Genomic DNA, 17,522 nt, shown 5'->3' with positions numbered 1-17,522 from the left:
AAGGGAGTAACGTGAGCGATTATAATGAATCTACAGCGCTTTGAAATATGTTGCAGCTATATAATCAAAAGAAGTGCCTATTGCCAGATTTACATCATCTATATTTTAATATCTAACTTCTCAAATAGCTAAAGTATTTCAGAGCGCCATGTCACAAGTTGTCATTAGTAGGGGTCTGTGCACTATAAGAGTCACCAACAGCTTGAATGAAGTGATTGAGGTGGTCTGCAGAGCACCATGAACCTTCGTCTCCGTTTGACTTCATTCAGAAGTGAAGACTGGCCATACACTGTGAAACAAGCTTATAGGTGGCTATACACCTTCAGCTATTCTCCACCCCCTCCCCCAAACACATGCACGCTTTGCCGAGCGTGAATGTGTTCCCAATGGGGAGAGGGGAAGTCGCTGCTAGACTCCTCTGGCAGCGGTTTATCTCCTGCGGGAATGTAGGACTTGGCATGTTGAAATCCAAATGCCGATCCTTCTTTCCCACTAACATCTGCTGTCAGGTGAGAATCAGGACACCCCGATACACATCAGATGGTACGTTAGTCCTGTCGAAATCTATGAGATCCGACGTTGGGCAACTTAAGGCCTGTCTCCTGATTACCAAGAAAAGCAGACCAGAGCCAAAAGAGGAGCCCTTTTATTCTAGCTATTAATGGGGGAAACAGGGAATAGACCATCAACGAAAAAAATGTTGCCTTATTTTTTTTAAATACCTTTTGCTAACTTGAGGTATATACTTTATTCCAGCCTTAAAAGAACAATGAAAATTATACAGAAGGCAGAGGAAAGGGGGGGGACACAAAAAAACATGCGGCAACAAGGTAACCACCTATTTCACTCTAAATAGCGCTTCTTCTGACCTCACTTACCTGGTGTCTCCAGCGTGGTTTTAAAGCCCGTTCTTTTTTTTATTCCCTGCCTTTATATTATAAAACACTGCTATACATGCCGAGAACCGTCAAACCGATTGTGATACATTCATTTTTTTTTTGTCTAGCGGTAGTGCCAACTTTCTCTTCTCTTGTGATTGATTTAATAAAAGCGATATAGTTGTGAAACGAATACTTGTTCTGGGACGACCATAAGCCCCAAGAAACATCTGGGACTGTTTGGCGTGCCAATACAGATCTGATTATTGGGACATCTGCAGAGAATAATTTTATGTTTTTAGTCAGCCCTAGTCTGCAAAGGTGGCACAGGAAAGAATATCCATAGATGTTTTACCCCTAGAGAAAACATCTACTGAAGCACAATCTTACCATAATTACTTGGTATGAGTCCAGTTTTTCCTTTACAGGTGCCCTTCCACCAATTCGTATCACTCTGGGAAAAGAGAAATCTTTACAAATAAATCTCTGTAATACAGAGACACATAAATATGAAGACGCACGGAGGTGTAGCACAGGTCCATAGATTTCCATAGCCAACGTATTTGGGATTTGCGTGACACGGATCATGAATATAGTCGTGTGCATGAGGCCTTACACTAATTAAATAACACACCCATAAAGGGACATCTAAAAATATATTATTTTAGAGATTGATTGTCAAACAGTATATCCGATCATGGTTACAAGAAATCTCTACTTTGTATGTTATTTATAGGGTTATTGGCTTGATTTATGCCCTTTCCAGTAGTATTGGTTCTGATAGCATAATATACGATTAAAATTATACATTTTTCAACACTTTGACTGTCATTAAAACATTGCATTTAAATTAAAAATTGCCTATTTTGAAGTCCTGCTCACGTGTCGCTTTTAGGACTGTAAGAGCAGTGAAACCCAGAAATCCTGGTGCCCATATAGATGCCCTTATTTAAAGACACCAGTCTCATGACAGTGGTGGTGTAATGTAAACCATAGGAGCAGAGGCATGCATTGCTATTACATAGGGTGCATCTTGCCTGTCATGTATGCGTTCCTATCTCCATGGTGGAGTTTCTTCACCTTTTTTACTAATTCAAGAAGAAACAGGAATCACAAGGGTGTGACCACGAGAGAAACCTACAATACTGACTAGGCACAGAGAGGAGGGCAAAAAAAAGGAGAAGGAAGTATGAACTTTATGCACGTTTGGCGATCAACATTTCAACATAAGTTGCTGCTCTTACAAATAAAATACTGAATAGACAAAGAACATCAACAAAACAGGTGTCAGCCTTTATTCATGCAGCTGTGCTTTAAAAGGGTTGTCTTCTTCACAGACAACTCCTTTAATAAGAAAGCGGTCGGACGGCTCCTGAGGTCACCAGCAAGCAGCTTTGGGGAAGTTGCCGTTGGATGATTTGTAGTATTACATGTGGCCATTTATATGTGAACAGTCACAGTCGGCCCAGGTCCACTAGAGCGAGAGATGCTGCTCATTTGCATATCTCCTCTATGTTGTCTATATAAACTATGAGTGCGTATGTAAAGGGTCCTGAAGGTCCAACCATTTAAAACATATACTAAATCCCAGATTAATGACTTAAGAATTAATTACCGTAAGTTATAATGGAAGCAGAGTATTCTTCCATCATTCTATGCAGAGCGTTGCTTATATCCAGCGTTTTGTGATCCTCTTATCATTGGCATTTGAGAAAATGAAGCTGCTGAAGACTGCGTTATTGTAATGTTAGAACTTGAGTAAAACGACAAACTTACCATATCTGAAATGTAAAGTATATCCCCTTCATCAAAGTATAGTTCATCAGGCTGCAATTATAGCAGAAGAAATATAATGCAATGGGAAACGCAAGAACAAGATATGCAGTACTTATGCACGTTTAGCTGCTGCCCGGCAGAATTTATTTATTCGTAGAAATATAGTATATGTAAAACCAATATATATTCATTTTTTCCCATCACCCAGACATGGCGGTTTGTGACGGAGGAAGCCACAGACTGTTCTCATTTCTTTATTAACACTTAGAAGGTAAAACTGCACTGACCTGTGGCTTATCTTATACATTACTGCACTCTACTAGCAGTACTAGAATAATTATTATAGATCGGTTTCAAACACAAAAACGGAAGAATTATGTATTCATTTTACTATTTTTTTAATTTGAGGAATAATTTTACAAAAGCATATTTCATAAGAGAGGAAAGAAAACGAGCAAGCGCAACGCTAATAAATACCGTTCTAGGTTCAAAGGTGTACAAAGCCCGGAATACTTTAACTTGACCTGAAAAAGAAAAAACACAGAAATGATTTAGAGTATTCTTACTTTATAGCCCCTGGAAGTTACAGATCACTTTATTCGTGTACGAAGACATGACGCCAGATGTGCTTAAGAGCGCCTTCCAAACACAAGAGCGCCTTCCAAACACACGAGCGCCTTCCAAACACACGAGCGCCTTCCAAACACACGAGCGCCTTCCAAACACACGAGCGCCTTCCAAACACACGAGCGCCTTCCAAACACACGAGCGCCTTCCAAACACACGAGCGCCTTCCAAACACAAGAGCGCCTTCCAAACACAAGAGCGCCTTCCAAACACAAGAGCGCCTTCCAAACACAAGAGCGCCTTCCAAACACAAGAGCCCCTTCCAAACACAAGAGCCCCTTCCAAACACAAGAGCCCCTTCCAAACACAAGAGCCCCTTCCAAACACAAGAGCCCCTTCCAAACACATCATGGAAACCATTTGTAAATTTTATTTTTATGGCACATGGACATATATCATTCACCTCAAAGAGAAGCTAGCAGAAAAAGAAAGACTCATCACACACAGACATTCAGTGAAGTGTCTTTAACCCCTTAATGACCAGCCTATTTTAAACCTTAATGACCAAGGTATTTTTTAAGTTTTTTTCCATCGTTGCATTCCATGAGCTATAACTTTATTTTTGCGCCGACATTGCTGTATGAGGGCTTTTTTTTTTTTTTGTGGGACAAGTTCTATTTTTTTTTAACAGCACCATTTTGGGGTACATATATTTTATGGATTAGCTTTTATAAAAAAAAAATTGGGGGTAATAGAAAAAACCACAGCAATTTCACGACTCATTATTTGCGTCCTTAATTTACTGTATGGTATAAATAACATAACTGTTCAAAAGGTCATTGCGATGATACCAAATTTATATAGTTTTCTTATGTTTTACTACTTTTAGGCCTCATGCACATGGCCGTATCCGCAAATACTGACCGTAAATACAGTTCCGTATTGCTTTATAGTCATCAGCAACGTACCCATTTCTGCTGAATGGTATCCGGAAATACGGTCCGTAGTGCATCCGTATATACGGATCCGCAAAAAAAAAAAAAAAAAAGCCCATGTTAATGGGAAATCCCCCTTATGTCGCTTAGCAACACTTCTGTATTTGCGGATGGCTATACGTATTTGTGGCTTCCCACATAGACTTCTATGGAGGAGTCCGTGCCGCAATTGCGGACCAAGAACGGACATGCTCCATAAGGCCCTATGCACACCAACATGCTTTTGCAGCCGCAATTCCCCCGAAAATCCACAGGAGAATTGCAGCCCCATTCATTTCTATGGGCCCATGCACACAACCGTGGTTTCCACGGTCCGTGCATGGCCCAGGAGCCTGGACCGCAGAAAGAACGCTCATAGAAAATAATGGCCGCGGCCATGTGCACGGCCCGCTATTTGCAGTTCAACCTTATTTACTTCAAGCTGCAATACCAGATACAACCCATGTACAGGTGTGGCATGGTTTTTGAATGAAAGCAGCCAAGTTTTTCTAATTCTGTACAACCCCTTTAAGGCCTCCTACGCACACGCGCACACTTTGTGTGGCTTTTTTTTTGGCAAATGGTACAGCAGTTTTTTTTGGGCGATTTTGTTGGCATTTTAAAAAAAAAAAAAAATAGTTTTTTTTTACTACCTGCATTTGTTTTAGGTGGCGTTTTTCACATTGCAAATTGTCTAGGGCTAGGAGATTAGTCAAATTAATTCGACCTCAAGGCCTCTGACTATTCTGTTTTTAACCAGGAGGAAGAAGCTGCTGGAGGAAGCTCCGCCTCGCTGCCTCATCACCTGACTGGCCACACCGACCTGTAGATACTATCCCCCTTGTCGATAGTGCCACACCGCCCTCTAGATATCACCCCCTTCCGTTGTAGATAGCACCCCACCCCCCTGTAGCTTCGTCTAGAAGCGGAGTCCCTGGCCAGAGCATCGCAGCATCTTTGGCCGGGGACTCCTGTCTTCGGAAAGCCCTTGACGTCACTGTCCACATATGGACAGAGACGTCAGGGACTCCTTCTAGGTGCAGAATCCCCAGCGAGAGAGTCGGCAATGCTCTCTTCTGCACCTAAAGGGAGCTACAGTGGCGCTATCTATAGGGGGGTGTGCTACTATCTACATGGGCACTGTGTGAGGTATTATCTACATGGGCACCATTTACAGTGGGCACTGGCACATTCTATGCGGGCTCTGATGGATGAAGATTTGGAGACACTGATGCAAAACGACCATGAAAAACTGACTGTTGATCAGTCTTTAATGGCCATTTTTTTTCACGGTCGTGTGACTGTAGCCAAATTGACTATGCCGCCACATGTACCACAGTCGGGCCGCCTGACACACGGACCGTTTTTCAGTTCCGTGGGAATCCGGACTTGATGCCATTTATTTAAAACACCATTGTGGGGCTGGTACGGCACAGGGTCCTGCTCAGTCTTCAGACACTATAATGTAATCTCTCCCCAAAGTGCCTAATTGGCCCTGCTGCAATTTAGACTGCTCTCGCTTACAGTATCGGAGACCGGCTGAGGTGGTGACGAGCTGCTGGGGAACAGGTTAACAAAAGTTATAATCAATTAGATATAATTTTTCCAATTATATTTCTGATAAAATAGTATTTGCAGGAGGTTAAAAGTTGTTAAGTTACGTACAATTTTTATAGGGATATATTTGAAAAAATTGATGTAAAGAAAATAGTTTATTAAATTATCTATTGGTATTAGTTTTTCAGTTTATTTAACAGTAATAAGAAAATAGAGTTTCAAATCGAAAATTGGCCACCGGATTGAAAAAAAGAAATTCTTTGGCAACATCGGCCAGCCCTAAAACTATGTGATTCAAAGATCATGTGTTGCAAAGAGTCCTCTTTGCAACACATGTTTTTTTCGTAAAAAATACCAATGGCAGCAATAACAGCATTAAAAAAAAATAAAAAATACAAACACACAATGATACTTGCGCTTTCTTAGGCCGGATTCACACGAGCATGTTCGGTCCGTAATATACGGTCCGTGTGTCGGCCGCATTTCATGGACCAAACACACTGCAGGGAGCCTGGCTCCTAGCGTCCATTATCTATGACGCTAGGTGTCCCTGCCTCTCCGTGGAACTACTGTCGTGTACTGAAAACATGATTACAGTACAGGACAGTTTTCACGCATCGAGGCAGTGACACCTAGCGTCATAGATAACGGACGCTAGGAGCCCGGCTCCTTGCAGTTTGTTCGGTCCGTGAAATGCAGCCACATGGACCGTATATCACGGACCGAACACGCTCGTGTGAATCCGGCCTTAGGAGGAGAAAAAACAAAAAAAACTTATGGAGGTCCATAGGACCAAAATGCCACTAAATGATGCAAAAAGACGCCAAAGCCAAGCTTGCTGCAATATTAGAGAACGCCACTGAAGTTAAAATAAAATTTAAAAAAACACCACGTTTCTAGTGCGTTTCATATTTCCACATTGACTTCATTCTAACACCTTGCCGCAGCATTTTTTGCCACTAAAAACGTGGCGTTTTTCATTTAAAAAAAAACAACTTGTATTTTTAGTGCAATTACAGAAGCAATATATGACTGGGCACGCGCTATAGTTCATGCAGCTTTCCTTAGAGAGAGAATTCAGCAAAGCACGCCTGAAAATGCAGTCACAAACTCACTATACAGAACAGGCAATCCTCGCTGACCAGCCTGCCTATGCACATGGAGAATCACTTGTGCCCAACTCGTGACACTGTCGCTGTGACACCATGGCAGGAAGCGGTGGAAATGAGTGGAGACATCTTTCCTGCATCTCAAGCCAGTTCCACCCTGCACTTACTGCGCAACGCATGATAGAATTTCAGAGAGCAGATAACGTCTCTATTTGAGGCATCATCCACATGTCTATGTTCTTTCTTTTCCTGATCCCCATTCCAAAATCTAAATTAGGCCAAGTTCACATCACCGTTATTCATTTTCATGGTTCTATGCAGTGATAGGAGTAAAACAACAAAAATGAAACAAAACCGTCACATGATGGACACCAAGGGGCGCCCGACAGAACCCAATAAAGAAGATATCAAAACTGAAGCAATGGAAAAGTGGAGTAGTTGCCCTTGGCAACTAATCAAATTTCACCTCATTTTTCAGAGGCTTTTTAGAAAATGAAAGCAGTAACCCGATTGGTTGCCAAGGGCAGCTACTCCACTTTTCCCTTTGCACCAGTTTTGATACATCTCCACCAGTGACTAACAGGTTTAGTGGGATTCTTATTTTGCAGCGCTATTTCTTCCGTGATTTTTATAGAATCTGCGACCGAGTCTTCTAACAGAGCATCCAATGCCGGTGGGAACTTAGCCTTACATGGAATCCTGTGATATGAAGCTATTGGAGGTGTCCCCTTCTACACTTTATGAATCATGCCAACCTGCATAGGCCAGTGTCCTAATCTGTCCCCTTCTCTATTATAGAATCCAGCTAAGGGAAAGTTTACATTTTTATGATTCGTAGGGAACAGGGAGGAAAGCAGCAGAACTTGCTCATTCAGCTGTTTCCAATGCTCCCATTAATCACTATAATGCTACGTTCACACTGGGCAGGTACGCTGCGTAAAAGGTACACAGCGTATCCGCCCTGTGCTGCAGTATTTCTGCCAGAATGTCCGCTGCAGGATCAGAATTTTCTCCAATCCCGGCAGTTGCAGCTTGACAATGACTGTATTAGGGTCAGTTCACACGTTGCGTAAATACAGAACTGTGTAAATACGGAGTTTGTTGTGGAAAATCCACAGCAAATGCAGTAGCAGCAAAGTGGATGAGATAAAACAAATCTCATCCACACGCTGCGTAAATACTGAGCGGAAAAAACGCTCAGAAATTGACCTGCGGCGCGGAATTTTATTAGCACGTCAATTGTATTTGCGTAAATGCTGCTAATTTGTTGTGGGTTTCACCCATTGAATTCAATGGGGAGGTAAATCCCGCAACAAATAGCAGCTGTTGCGGTTTTTTTTTGCGGCGGGTTCGCAGTGATTCCGCCGCAAAAAACACAAGAAAATAAAAAATCTCATAATTACCCAGAAGTCTGTGTTCCTCCCTCCAGCGTGGCCTCCTGGGAGGATGTTTCACCCCATGTGACCGCGGCAGCCAACCACATCATCCCAGGAGGCCGGCTTGGATGATGTCAGGGTCGGGATCTTGGGATGACGCTAGCAGGCCGGCTAAGTGCTGCAGTTTTCTGCAGCGAACAGTTTGGTGTGATTTTTTTACCCTGAATTCCCTGTGGCGAATCCACCCCTATATGAACTCAGCATTAGGCCTCATTTACACGAGCGTGATATACGTCCGTGCGACGCGCGTGCTTTTCACGCGTGTCGTACGGACCTATGTAAGTCTATGGGGGCATGCAGACCGTGCGTGAGTTTTGCTCAGTGTGAGCCCATTGAAAAAAAACTCACGACATGTCCTATATTTGTGCGCTGTTCGCGCATCACGCACACATTGAAGTCAACGGGTGCGTGAAAATCACACAGGTCACATGGAAGCACTTCCGTGCGAACAGCGTGATTCGCACAAAAGCTGTCAAACTCTGAATGTAAACAGAAAAGCACCATGTGCTTTTCTGTTTACAAACATCCAAACGGAGTGTCATAATGATGGCGGCTGCGCGAAAATCTCGCAGCCGCGCATCATACGCTGATGACACACGGAGCTGTTAAGTGCCTTTTGCGCACGCAAAACGCACACGCTCGTGTAAACCAGGCCTTACAGCCATAATCCTGTTGCTGATCGCGCAGGCACAGCGATGAGGTCTAGAGCTTCATAATAGGTACTCTTAAAAACTCCTACCAACGCTAGACTGCGCTGAGCGTTAAAGGGTTAATTAGGAATAGTGCCAGAGAATTATAAATAAGTGCCACGGGTCTCTTTTGGTCAAATGCCAGAAGCTGGGGCACTATCAGCATTTGATAGATTCATTCCAATAAGACCAGGGCTACACAGACTTTTTGTAGGGCTACTTATAGATTTTAACTAATGAGCTACAGCTGCAGTCCAAATCAAAACATTGAGCTGCATGCAAAACTTGTGGACTGCAGCGGTCACTCAAGAGTTAAAATCAATCAGTAGTACTGCAATATATCTCAGTGCAGCCCTAGCTCAAGGGTCCATTCACACAGTGCGGTTGAACGGCATGTGTTTTTTTCCGCGTGTCTTTTTCAAAGGAGTTGCGTTAAAAAAAAACAGTGTCGATAAACGCACCAAATCATGGGGAAAAAAAACAAAACACTCTGTTTTCAGATACAGAACCAACCGCAACACGTGGACCCTAAAGTGATCATTGCATAAATGGGTGATTGTAAAACTATTGTTCCGGAGCATTTCAACACAAGATTGAAAAGAAAATTGTCATGTTGCAGACTTTGTTAGGAGGAAGTAGAGTGTTAGGGTATCTTCACACGAGCAAGTTTCAGCCGTAATTCGGGTGTTTTACGCCCCGAATTACGGCTGAAAGACCAGCTCCAATACGCCGACAAACATCTGCCCATTACTTTCAATGGGCTTTACGATGTACTGTGCAGACGACCTGTCATTTTACGCGTCGCTGTCAAAAGACGGCGCGTAAAATTACAGCCTCGTCAAAAGAAGTGCAGGACACTTCTTGGGACGTAATTGGAGCCGTTTTTCATTGACTCCAATGAAGAACAGCTCCAAATTATGTCCGAAAAAACGCCACGAAAAACGCGAGTACGAGCAATTACGTCTGAAATTCAGGAGCTGTTTTCGACTGAAAACAGCTCCGTAATTTCAGGCGTAATGGAGGTTGGCGTGTGAACATACCCTAAGGGTCAGTTCACACGACAGATTTCGCTTCTTTTTTCCGTTAACTGAAAAAAAAAAACCAGTGGGAAAACGAAGCGTCCGACTCCTATTGAAATTAATGGGCAGAATTTTGTGGCAGAATCCGTGGGTTCCGCCACAAAATTCCTTCGTGTGTGGGAACCCAGCCTGAGGCCTTGTTTACACAGTGCAGATTTTATGCAGATTTTGCATGTATTTTTCAAGCCAAAAACAGGAACGGAGCCGAAGCAGAAGAAATATATAAAAGGACTGCCTTAACCCCTTCCCTCTTTAGCCACTTTTGACCTTCCTGACAGAGCCTCATTTTTCAAATCTGACATGTGTCACTTTATGTGGTAATAACTCCGGAATGCTTTCACCTATCCAAGCGATTCTGAGATTGTTTTCTCGTGACACATTGGACTTTATGTTACTGGCAAAATTTGCTCGATATGTTCAGTATTTAATTGTGAAAAACACCAAAATTTAGCGAAAAATTGCAAAAATTAGCATTTTTCTCAATTTAAATGTATCTGCTTGTAAGACAGGCAGTTATAATACACAAAATTGTTGCTAATTAACATCCCCCATATGTCTACTTTAGATTGGCATCGTTTTTTGAACATCCTTTTATTTTTCTATGACCTCACAAGGCTTAGAACTTTAGCAGCAATTTCTCACATTTTCAAGAAAATTTCAAAAGGCTATTTTTACAGGGGCCAGTTCAGTTGTGAAGTGGTTTTGAGGGCCTTATATATTAGAAACCCCAAAAAAGTCACCCCATTTTAAAAACTTCACCCCTCAAAGTATTCAAAACAGCATTTAGAAAATGTCTTAACCCTTTAAACATTTCACAGGAATTAAAGCAAAGTAGAGGTGAAATTTACAAATTTCATATTTTTCTGCAGAAATACATTTTTAATACAATTTTTTTTATAACACAGAAGGTTTTACCAGAGAAATGCAACTCAATATTTGTTGCCCAGTTTTTGCAGTTTTAGGAAATATCCCACATGTGGCCGTAGCGTGCTACTGGACTGAAACACCGGCCTCAGAAGCAAAGGAGCACCTAGTGGATTTTGGGGCCTTATTTTTGTTAGAATATATTTTAGGCACCATGTCAGGTTTGAAGGGCTCTTGCGGTGCCAAAACAGTCAAAATCCCCCAAAAGTGACCCCATCTGGGAAACTAGACACCTCAAGGAAATTATCTAGGGGTGTAGTGAGCATTTTCACCGCACAGGTTTTTTACAGAAATTATTGGAAGTAGGCCGTGAAAATTAAAATCAACATTTCTTCAAAGAAAATGTAGGTTTAGCGATTTTTTTTCTCATTTCCACAAGGACTAAAGGAGAAAAAGCACCGCAAAATTTGTAAAGCAATTTCTCCCGAGTAAAACAATACCTCACATGTGGTAATAAACGGTTGTTTGGAGACACGGCGTGGCTGAGAAGGGAAAGAGCGCCATTTGGCTTTTGGAGTTCACATTTAGCAGGAATGGTTTGCGGAGGCCAGGTCACATTTACAAAGCCCCTGAGGGGACAAAACAGTGAAAACCCCAAACAAGTGACCCCATTTTGGAAACTATACCCCTTGAGGAAATTATCTAGGGGTATAGTGAGCATTTTGACCCCACAGGTTTTTTGCAGAAATTTTTGCAAGTAGGCTGTGAAAATGAAAATCTACATTTTTTCAAATAAAATGTAGGTTTAGCTAATTTTTTCTCATTTCCAGAAGGACTAAAGGAGAAAAATCACCATAAAATTTGTAAAGAAATTTCTCCCGAGTAAAACAATACCCCACATGTGGTAATAAACGGCTGTTTGGACACACGGCGAGGCTGAGAAGGGAAAGAGCGCCATTTGGCTTTTGGAGTTCACATTTAGCAGGAATGGTTTGCGGAGGCCATGTCACATTTACAAAGCCCCTGAGGGGACAAAACAGTGAAAACCCCAAACAAGTGACCCCATTTTGGAAACTATACCCCTTGAGGAAATTATCTAGGGGTATAGTGAGCATTTTGACCCCACAGGTTTTTTGCAGAAATTTTTGCAAGTAGGCTGTGAAAATGAAAATCTACATTTTTTCAAATAAAATGTAGGTTTAGCTAATTTTTTCTCATTTCCAGAAGGACTAAAGGAGAAAAATCACCATAAAATTTGTAAAGAAATTTCTCCCGAGTAAAACAATACCCCACATGTGGTAATAAACGGCTGTTTGGACACACGGCGAGGCTGAGAAGGGAAAGAGCGCCATTTGGCTTTTGGAACTCAAATTTAGCAGGAATGGTTTGCGGAGGCCATGTTACATTTACAAAGCCCCTGAGGGGACAAAACAGTGGAAACCCCCCACAAGTGACCCCATTTTGGAAACAACACCCATTGAGGAAATTATCTAGGGGTATAGTGAGCGATTTGACACCACAGTTTTTTTGCAGAAATTATTGGAAGTAGGCCCTGAAAATAATAATCTACATTTTTTCAAAGAAAATGTAGGTTTAGCTAATTTTTTCTCATTTCCAGAAGGACTAAAGGAGAAAAAGCACCACAAAATTTGTAAAGCAATTTCTCCCGAGTAAAACAATACCCCACATGTGGTAATAAACGGCTGTTTGGACACACGGCAGGGCTTAGAAGGGAAAGAGCACTATTTGACTTTTTGAGATCACATTTAGCAGGAATGATTTACGGAGGCCAGGTCACATTTGCAAAGCCCCTGAGGGGACAAAACAATGAAAACGCCCAAAAAGGGACTCCATTTAGGAAACTACACCTCTTGAAGAATGCATCTAGGGGTGTAGTGAGCATTTTGACCCCACAGATGTTTCATAGAATTTATTAGAATTAGGCAGTGAAAATAAACACAGTCCTTTTTCTTCAATAAGACGTAGCTTTAGCGCAAATTTTTTCATTTTCTCAACAAATAAAGGAAAAAAAGAACCCAACATTTGTAAAGCTATTTCTCCCGAGTACGGCAATACCCCATATGTGGTCATAAACTGCTGTTTGGGCAAACGGCAGGGCTCAGAAGGGAAGGACCGCCATTTGGAGTGCAGATGTTGCTGGATTGGTTTCTGGGCACCTGTGGGCCCAAAACAGTGGAAACCCCCCAGAAGTGACCCCATTTTGTAAACTACACCCCTCAATGCATTTACCAAGGGGTGTAGTAAGCATTTTAACCCTGCAGGTGTTTTGTAGAAATTAGTGAGCGCTCAATGTTGCAGAGTGAAAATGGGATTTTTTTCCATAGATATGCCAATATGTGGTGCCCGGCTTGTGCCACCATAACAAGACAGCTCTCTAATTATTATGCGGTGTTTCCCGGTTTTAGAAACACCCTACATGTGGCCCTAATCTTTTGTCTGGACATATGACAGGGCTCAGAAGTGAAGAGTACCATGCGGAGTGGAGGCCTAATTTGGCGATTTACAAAGTATTGGTTCACAACTGCAGAGGCTCAGATGTGAAATAATAAAAAGAAACCCCTGATAAGTGACCCCATTATGGAACTGCACCCCTCAAGGCATTTATTAAGGGGTGTAGTGAGCATTTTCACCCCACAGGTCTTTTCCATAAATGAATGCGCTGCGGATGGTGCAAATTAAAAATTTATATTTTTCCCTAGATATGCCATTCAGTGGCAAATATGTCATGCCCAGCTTATGACGCTGGAGACACACACCACAAAAATTGTTAAAAGGGTTCTCACGGGTATGACGGTGCCATATATGTTGAAGGAAACTGCTGTTTGGGCACGCTGTAGGGTTCAGGGCCGAGGGAGCACCATTTGGCTTTTGGAGAGCGGATTTTGCTTGGTACTATATTTGTTTGAGTATTGCTGGTGTTTTATAATGTGGGGGTACATGTAAGCGGGGCGGAGTATATAAGGGGCATAGTCAGGTGGTATAAAAAAATAAAAATAATCCATAGATGTGTGTTACGCTGTGAAGCAATCCTTTCTGCACAGGCCGGTGTCGCACTGATAAATGGTGTCATTTCTTATCCCCCTTTTGGTCCACACTCCGCGCCTTTGTAGTTTGGGGAATTTTGCTGGGAAAGTATTATCCTGGTATAATACGGGCACCGTCGCTTCCATCGGATATGATTGGGCCCTCCCTTCCTGGTTCCCTAATTTTAGGTCCTTGATAAATCGCCTCTTGAAACAGAAGAAATGTTCTCCTCGGGCACAACTGCATATTTTTTTATTTCCTGACTTATTGGAGCCATAACTAATTTTATTTTTCATAGACGTAGCGGTATGAGGGCTGGTTTGTTGCGGGACGAGCTGTAGTTATTATTGGTACCATTTTGGGGTACATGTGACTTTTTGATCACCTTTTATCCTATTTTTTGGGATGCCAGGTAAACCAAAAAACGCAATTCTGGCACAGCTTTTTTTGGTTTTTTTTTATACAGAGTTCACCACGCATTATAAACTACATGTTACCTTTATTCTGCGGGTCAGTACGATTCCGGCGATACCTCATTTATAGAACTTTATGTTTTACAACTTTTTGCACAATAAAATTACTTTTGTAAAAAGAATGTATTTTTTCTGTCGCCAAGTTGTGAGAACCATAACGTTTTAATTTTTTTGTCGACGGAGTTGTATGAGGGCTTGTTTTTTGCGGGACGAGCTATAGTTTTTATAGGTACCATTTTTGGATACGTGCGACTTTTTGATCACTTTTTATTGTAATATTTGTAGGGCAAAGTGACTAAAAAACAGAAACTCTGGTAACGTTTTTTACGGGTTTTTTTTACGCTGTTCACCGCGTGCAATAAATAATATATTTTGATACCTCCGGTCGTTACGGTCGTGGCGATACCAAATACATATGGTTTATTATTATTTTTCAATAATAAAGGACTTGATAAGAGTAAAAGGGGGATTGTGTGTTATTTGATTACTTGAAACTTTTATTGTTTTCAAACTTTTATTTTTTGCACTTTTTTTTACACTTTTTTATACTTTTTTTACACTTTTTCTCAAGTCCCACTAGGGGACTTGAAGGTCCAACGGTCAGATTTTTTTTTTTCTAATACATTGCACTACCTATGTAGTGCAATGTATTAGATCTGTCAGTCATTCACTGACAGCAAGCCGTTTAGGCTTCGCCTCCCGGCGGGGCCTAAATCGGCTTCCGTAATGGCAGAGCAGGAGACCATTGTGTCTCCTGTTGCCATAACAGCAGTCGCTAGTCCCGATTGCCTGTCAGGGCTGGCGATCTGCTTGTAACCGCTACGATGCAGCAATCGCTTTCGATTGCTGCATCGAAGGGGTTAATGGCAGGGATCGGAGCTAGCTCCGGTTCCTGCCGTTACAGGTGGATGTCAGCTGTACAGTACAGCTGACTTCCACCGCTGATGACGCCGGATCAGCTCCTGACCCGGCGCCATCTTGCCGGCAGCTACGGAAGCCGATCAGGCTCCGCCGCCGGGCGGATCTTGACCGGCTTCGGTGCTAGGCAGACCGGGAGGCCAGTATTAGGCCTCCGGTTGCCATTGCAGCCACCGGAACCCCGGCAATTTCATTACTGGGGTTCCGATGAGCTGCAAACACCTTAAGTGCAGCGATCGCGTTTGAGCGCTGCACTTAAGGGGTTAATGGCGGGGATCGAAGCTAATTTCGGTCCCCGCCGTTACAGTCGGATGTCAGCTGTAAGATACAGCTGAGATCCGGTGATGATGGGACCGGCTCAGCTTCTGAGCCGGTGCCAAACGTTTGACGTACATGTACGGCAAGATGCGGGAAGTCAGTACTTTCCATGACGTACATGTACGTCAAATGTCGGGAAGGGGTTAAAGGGTCTTCTCTCCTGAATCCAATTCTGGTTTTAGCTTAAAAATGAATGCAAAGTGTGCTTCAAATCTGCACTCCTTGAACAAGACCTTAGGGCTTTTCCACAGGCAAAGAAATGTACGCATCAACTAGCGGACAATTCATATGTTTTCTACTGCAGAAATAGGTGCGGATTTTCCTTTTCACCGCAGGAAAGTGTGAGTTTTTTCCAGGTATGTAAGAGGAGAAAAAAAAAAAAAAAAGTAAAGACCCCACTTTACATTTCCACCCCCTGCAAAAAATTCTGTAGCATTACCGCAGCAAACTACGCTGTATATTGTATTTTCGTGCGGAATTGTAGTTCCTCATTGATTTGTATGGGAAAAAAAAAAAAAAAAGTCAGCCCACGCACCACAGGTAAATTTCTGGACAGAAATTTTCTTCAGTGTGGATGACATTCGTTAGATCACACCCACTATTCTGCTACTGCAGTCAGCTGCGTATTTTCCGTCCGCGATTCCGGTCGAAACATACCTAGTAATTATACCACATGTGAACAAGCCCTTAGGCTGCGTTCCCACAGGACGGAAATTATGTGGATTTTCCTTGCGAAAATTCTGCAGTGGATTACAGTCCCTGCCAGGTAGATCAGATTTGAACAATTGAAAATCTGCAGCGTGCTCGGATATATGTGCGGAAAATGTTTAACAGCATGAGGAAGAGATTTTTAAAATAGAATTCACTTTTCTGCAACAGTCTTCCGCTGCGGATTTTCTGTCTGCAAATCCAGACCTAAAAGTATTAACATTGGCACTTTTTAAAAAAAAAACATTTTTAAATTTGTGGCAAAAACCACAGTAAAAACAGATGAGTGAACCTGATCTTCTCCAATCCCTATTGGTGCGCTCACACGTTGCGAACTTACACTGCATTTCCAATGCATAGGATTACGAAAACTTTACAACGCAAGCCTAAGGGAAAAAATATTCTGCGATGCTAGAACTCAAGAAATCTATGACACAGGTTCAAGATGATATCGATCACATCTAAGTTCATAACTTACATGTGATGGATAACAGGTGGATCCTGCGTGTCAGAGACACGCAGGACCCGCTGACACTGAACCAGTCAGTCCCGCTGACCTGACATATTCAGGTCTCAGCGCTAGATATGGCTGCTCTGTACACAGAATACAAAAGCAGCTGTATCTCAAAAAAATTTTTTTTAAAAATTACATATATATATAGTTTTCAAAGATGTACATAGAATTTAATATACTATAATTGCCTCTCAAACTTGTCATGTATGATGCTTCTGGAAAAATTTACTGTATTGAATATAGGGGTGAACTGTTGACGTGTGTGTGTATATATATATACATACACACACACACACACACATACATACACAGTGAAGGAAATAAGTATTTGATCCCTTGCTGATTTTGTACGTTTGCCCACTGTCAAAGACATGAACAGTCTAGAATTGTTAGGCTAGGTTAATTTTACCAGTGAGAGATAGATTATATAAAAAAAAACACAGAAAATTACATAGTCAAAATTATATATATTTATTTGCATTGTGCACAGAGAAATAAGTATTTGATCCCTTTGGCAAACAAGACTTAATACTTGGTGGCAAAACCCTTGTTGGCAAGCACAGCAGTCAGACGTTTTTTGTAGTTGATGATGAGGTTTGCACACGTTAGATGGAATT

The 17,522-nt window shown here is 42.0% G+C and overlaps 1 protein-coding gene across 1 annotated transcript in view; it reads right to left on the bottom strand.

Moving 5' to 3' along the window:
- The window catches only part of OSTF1 (osteoclast stimulating factor 1), a 45,832-nt gene that overhangs the window by 16,646 nt on the left and 11,664 nt on the right, over nucleotides 1–17,522 (bottom strand). The window contains exons 2-4 of the mRNA XM_075828192.1: nucleotides 3,132–3,178; nucleotides 2,655–2,705; nucleotides 1,269–1,332 (exon numbers count right to left, since the gene is read on the bottom strand). Of these exons, the coding sequence (XP_075684307.1) occupies nucleotides 1,269–1,332; nucleotides 2,655–2,705; nucleotides 3,132–3,178 (162 nt within the window). The remainder of the gene's footprint in view (nucleotides 1–1,268; nucleotides 1,333–2,654; nucleotides 2,706–3,131; nucleotides 3,179–17,522) is intronic.

Source organism: Rhinoderma darwinii, chromosome 1 (genome assembly GCF_050947455.1).
Source record: "Rhinoderma darwinii isolate aRhiDar2 chromosome 1, aRhiDar2.hap1, whole genome shotgun sequence".
NCBI lineage: Eukaryota > Metazoa > Chordata > Amphibia > Anura > Rhinodermatidae > Rhinoderma > Rhinoderma darwinii.
This window is presented reverse-complemented; position numbering and strand designations above follow the sequence as displayed.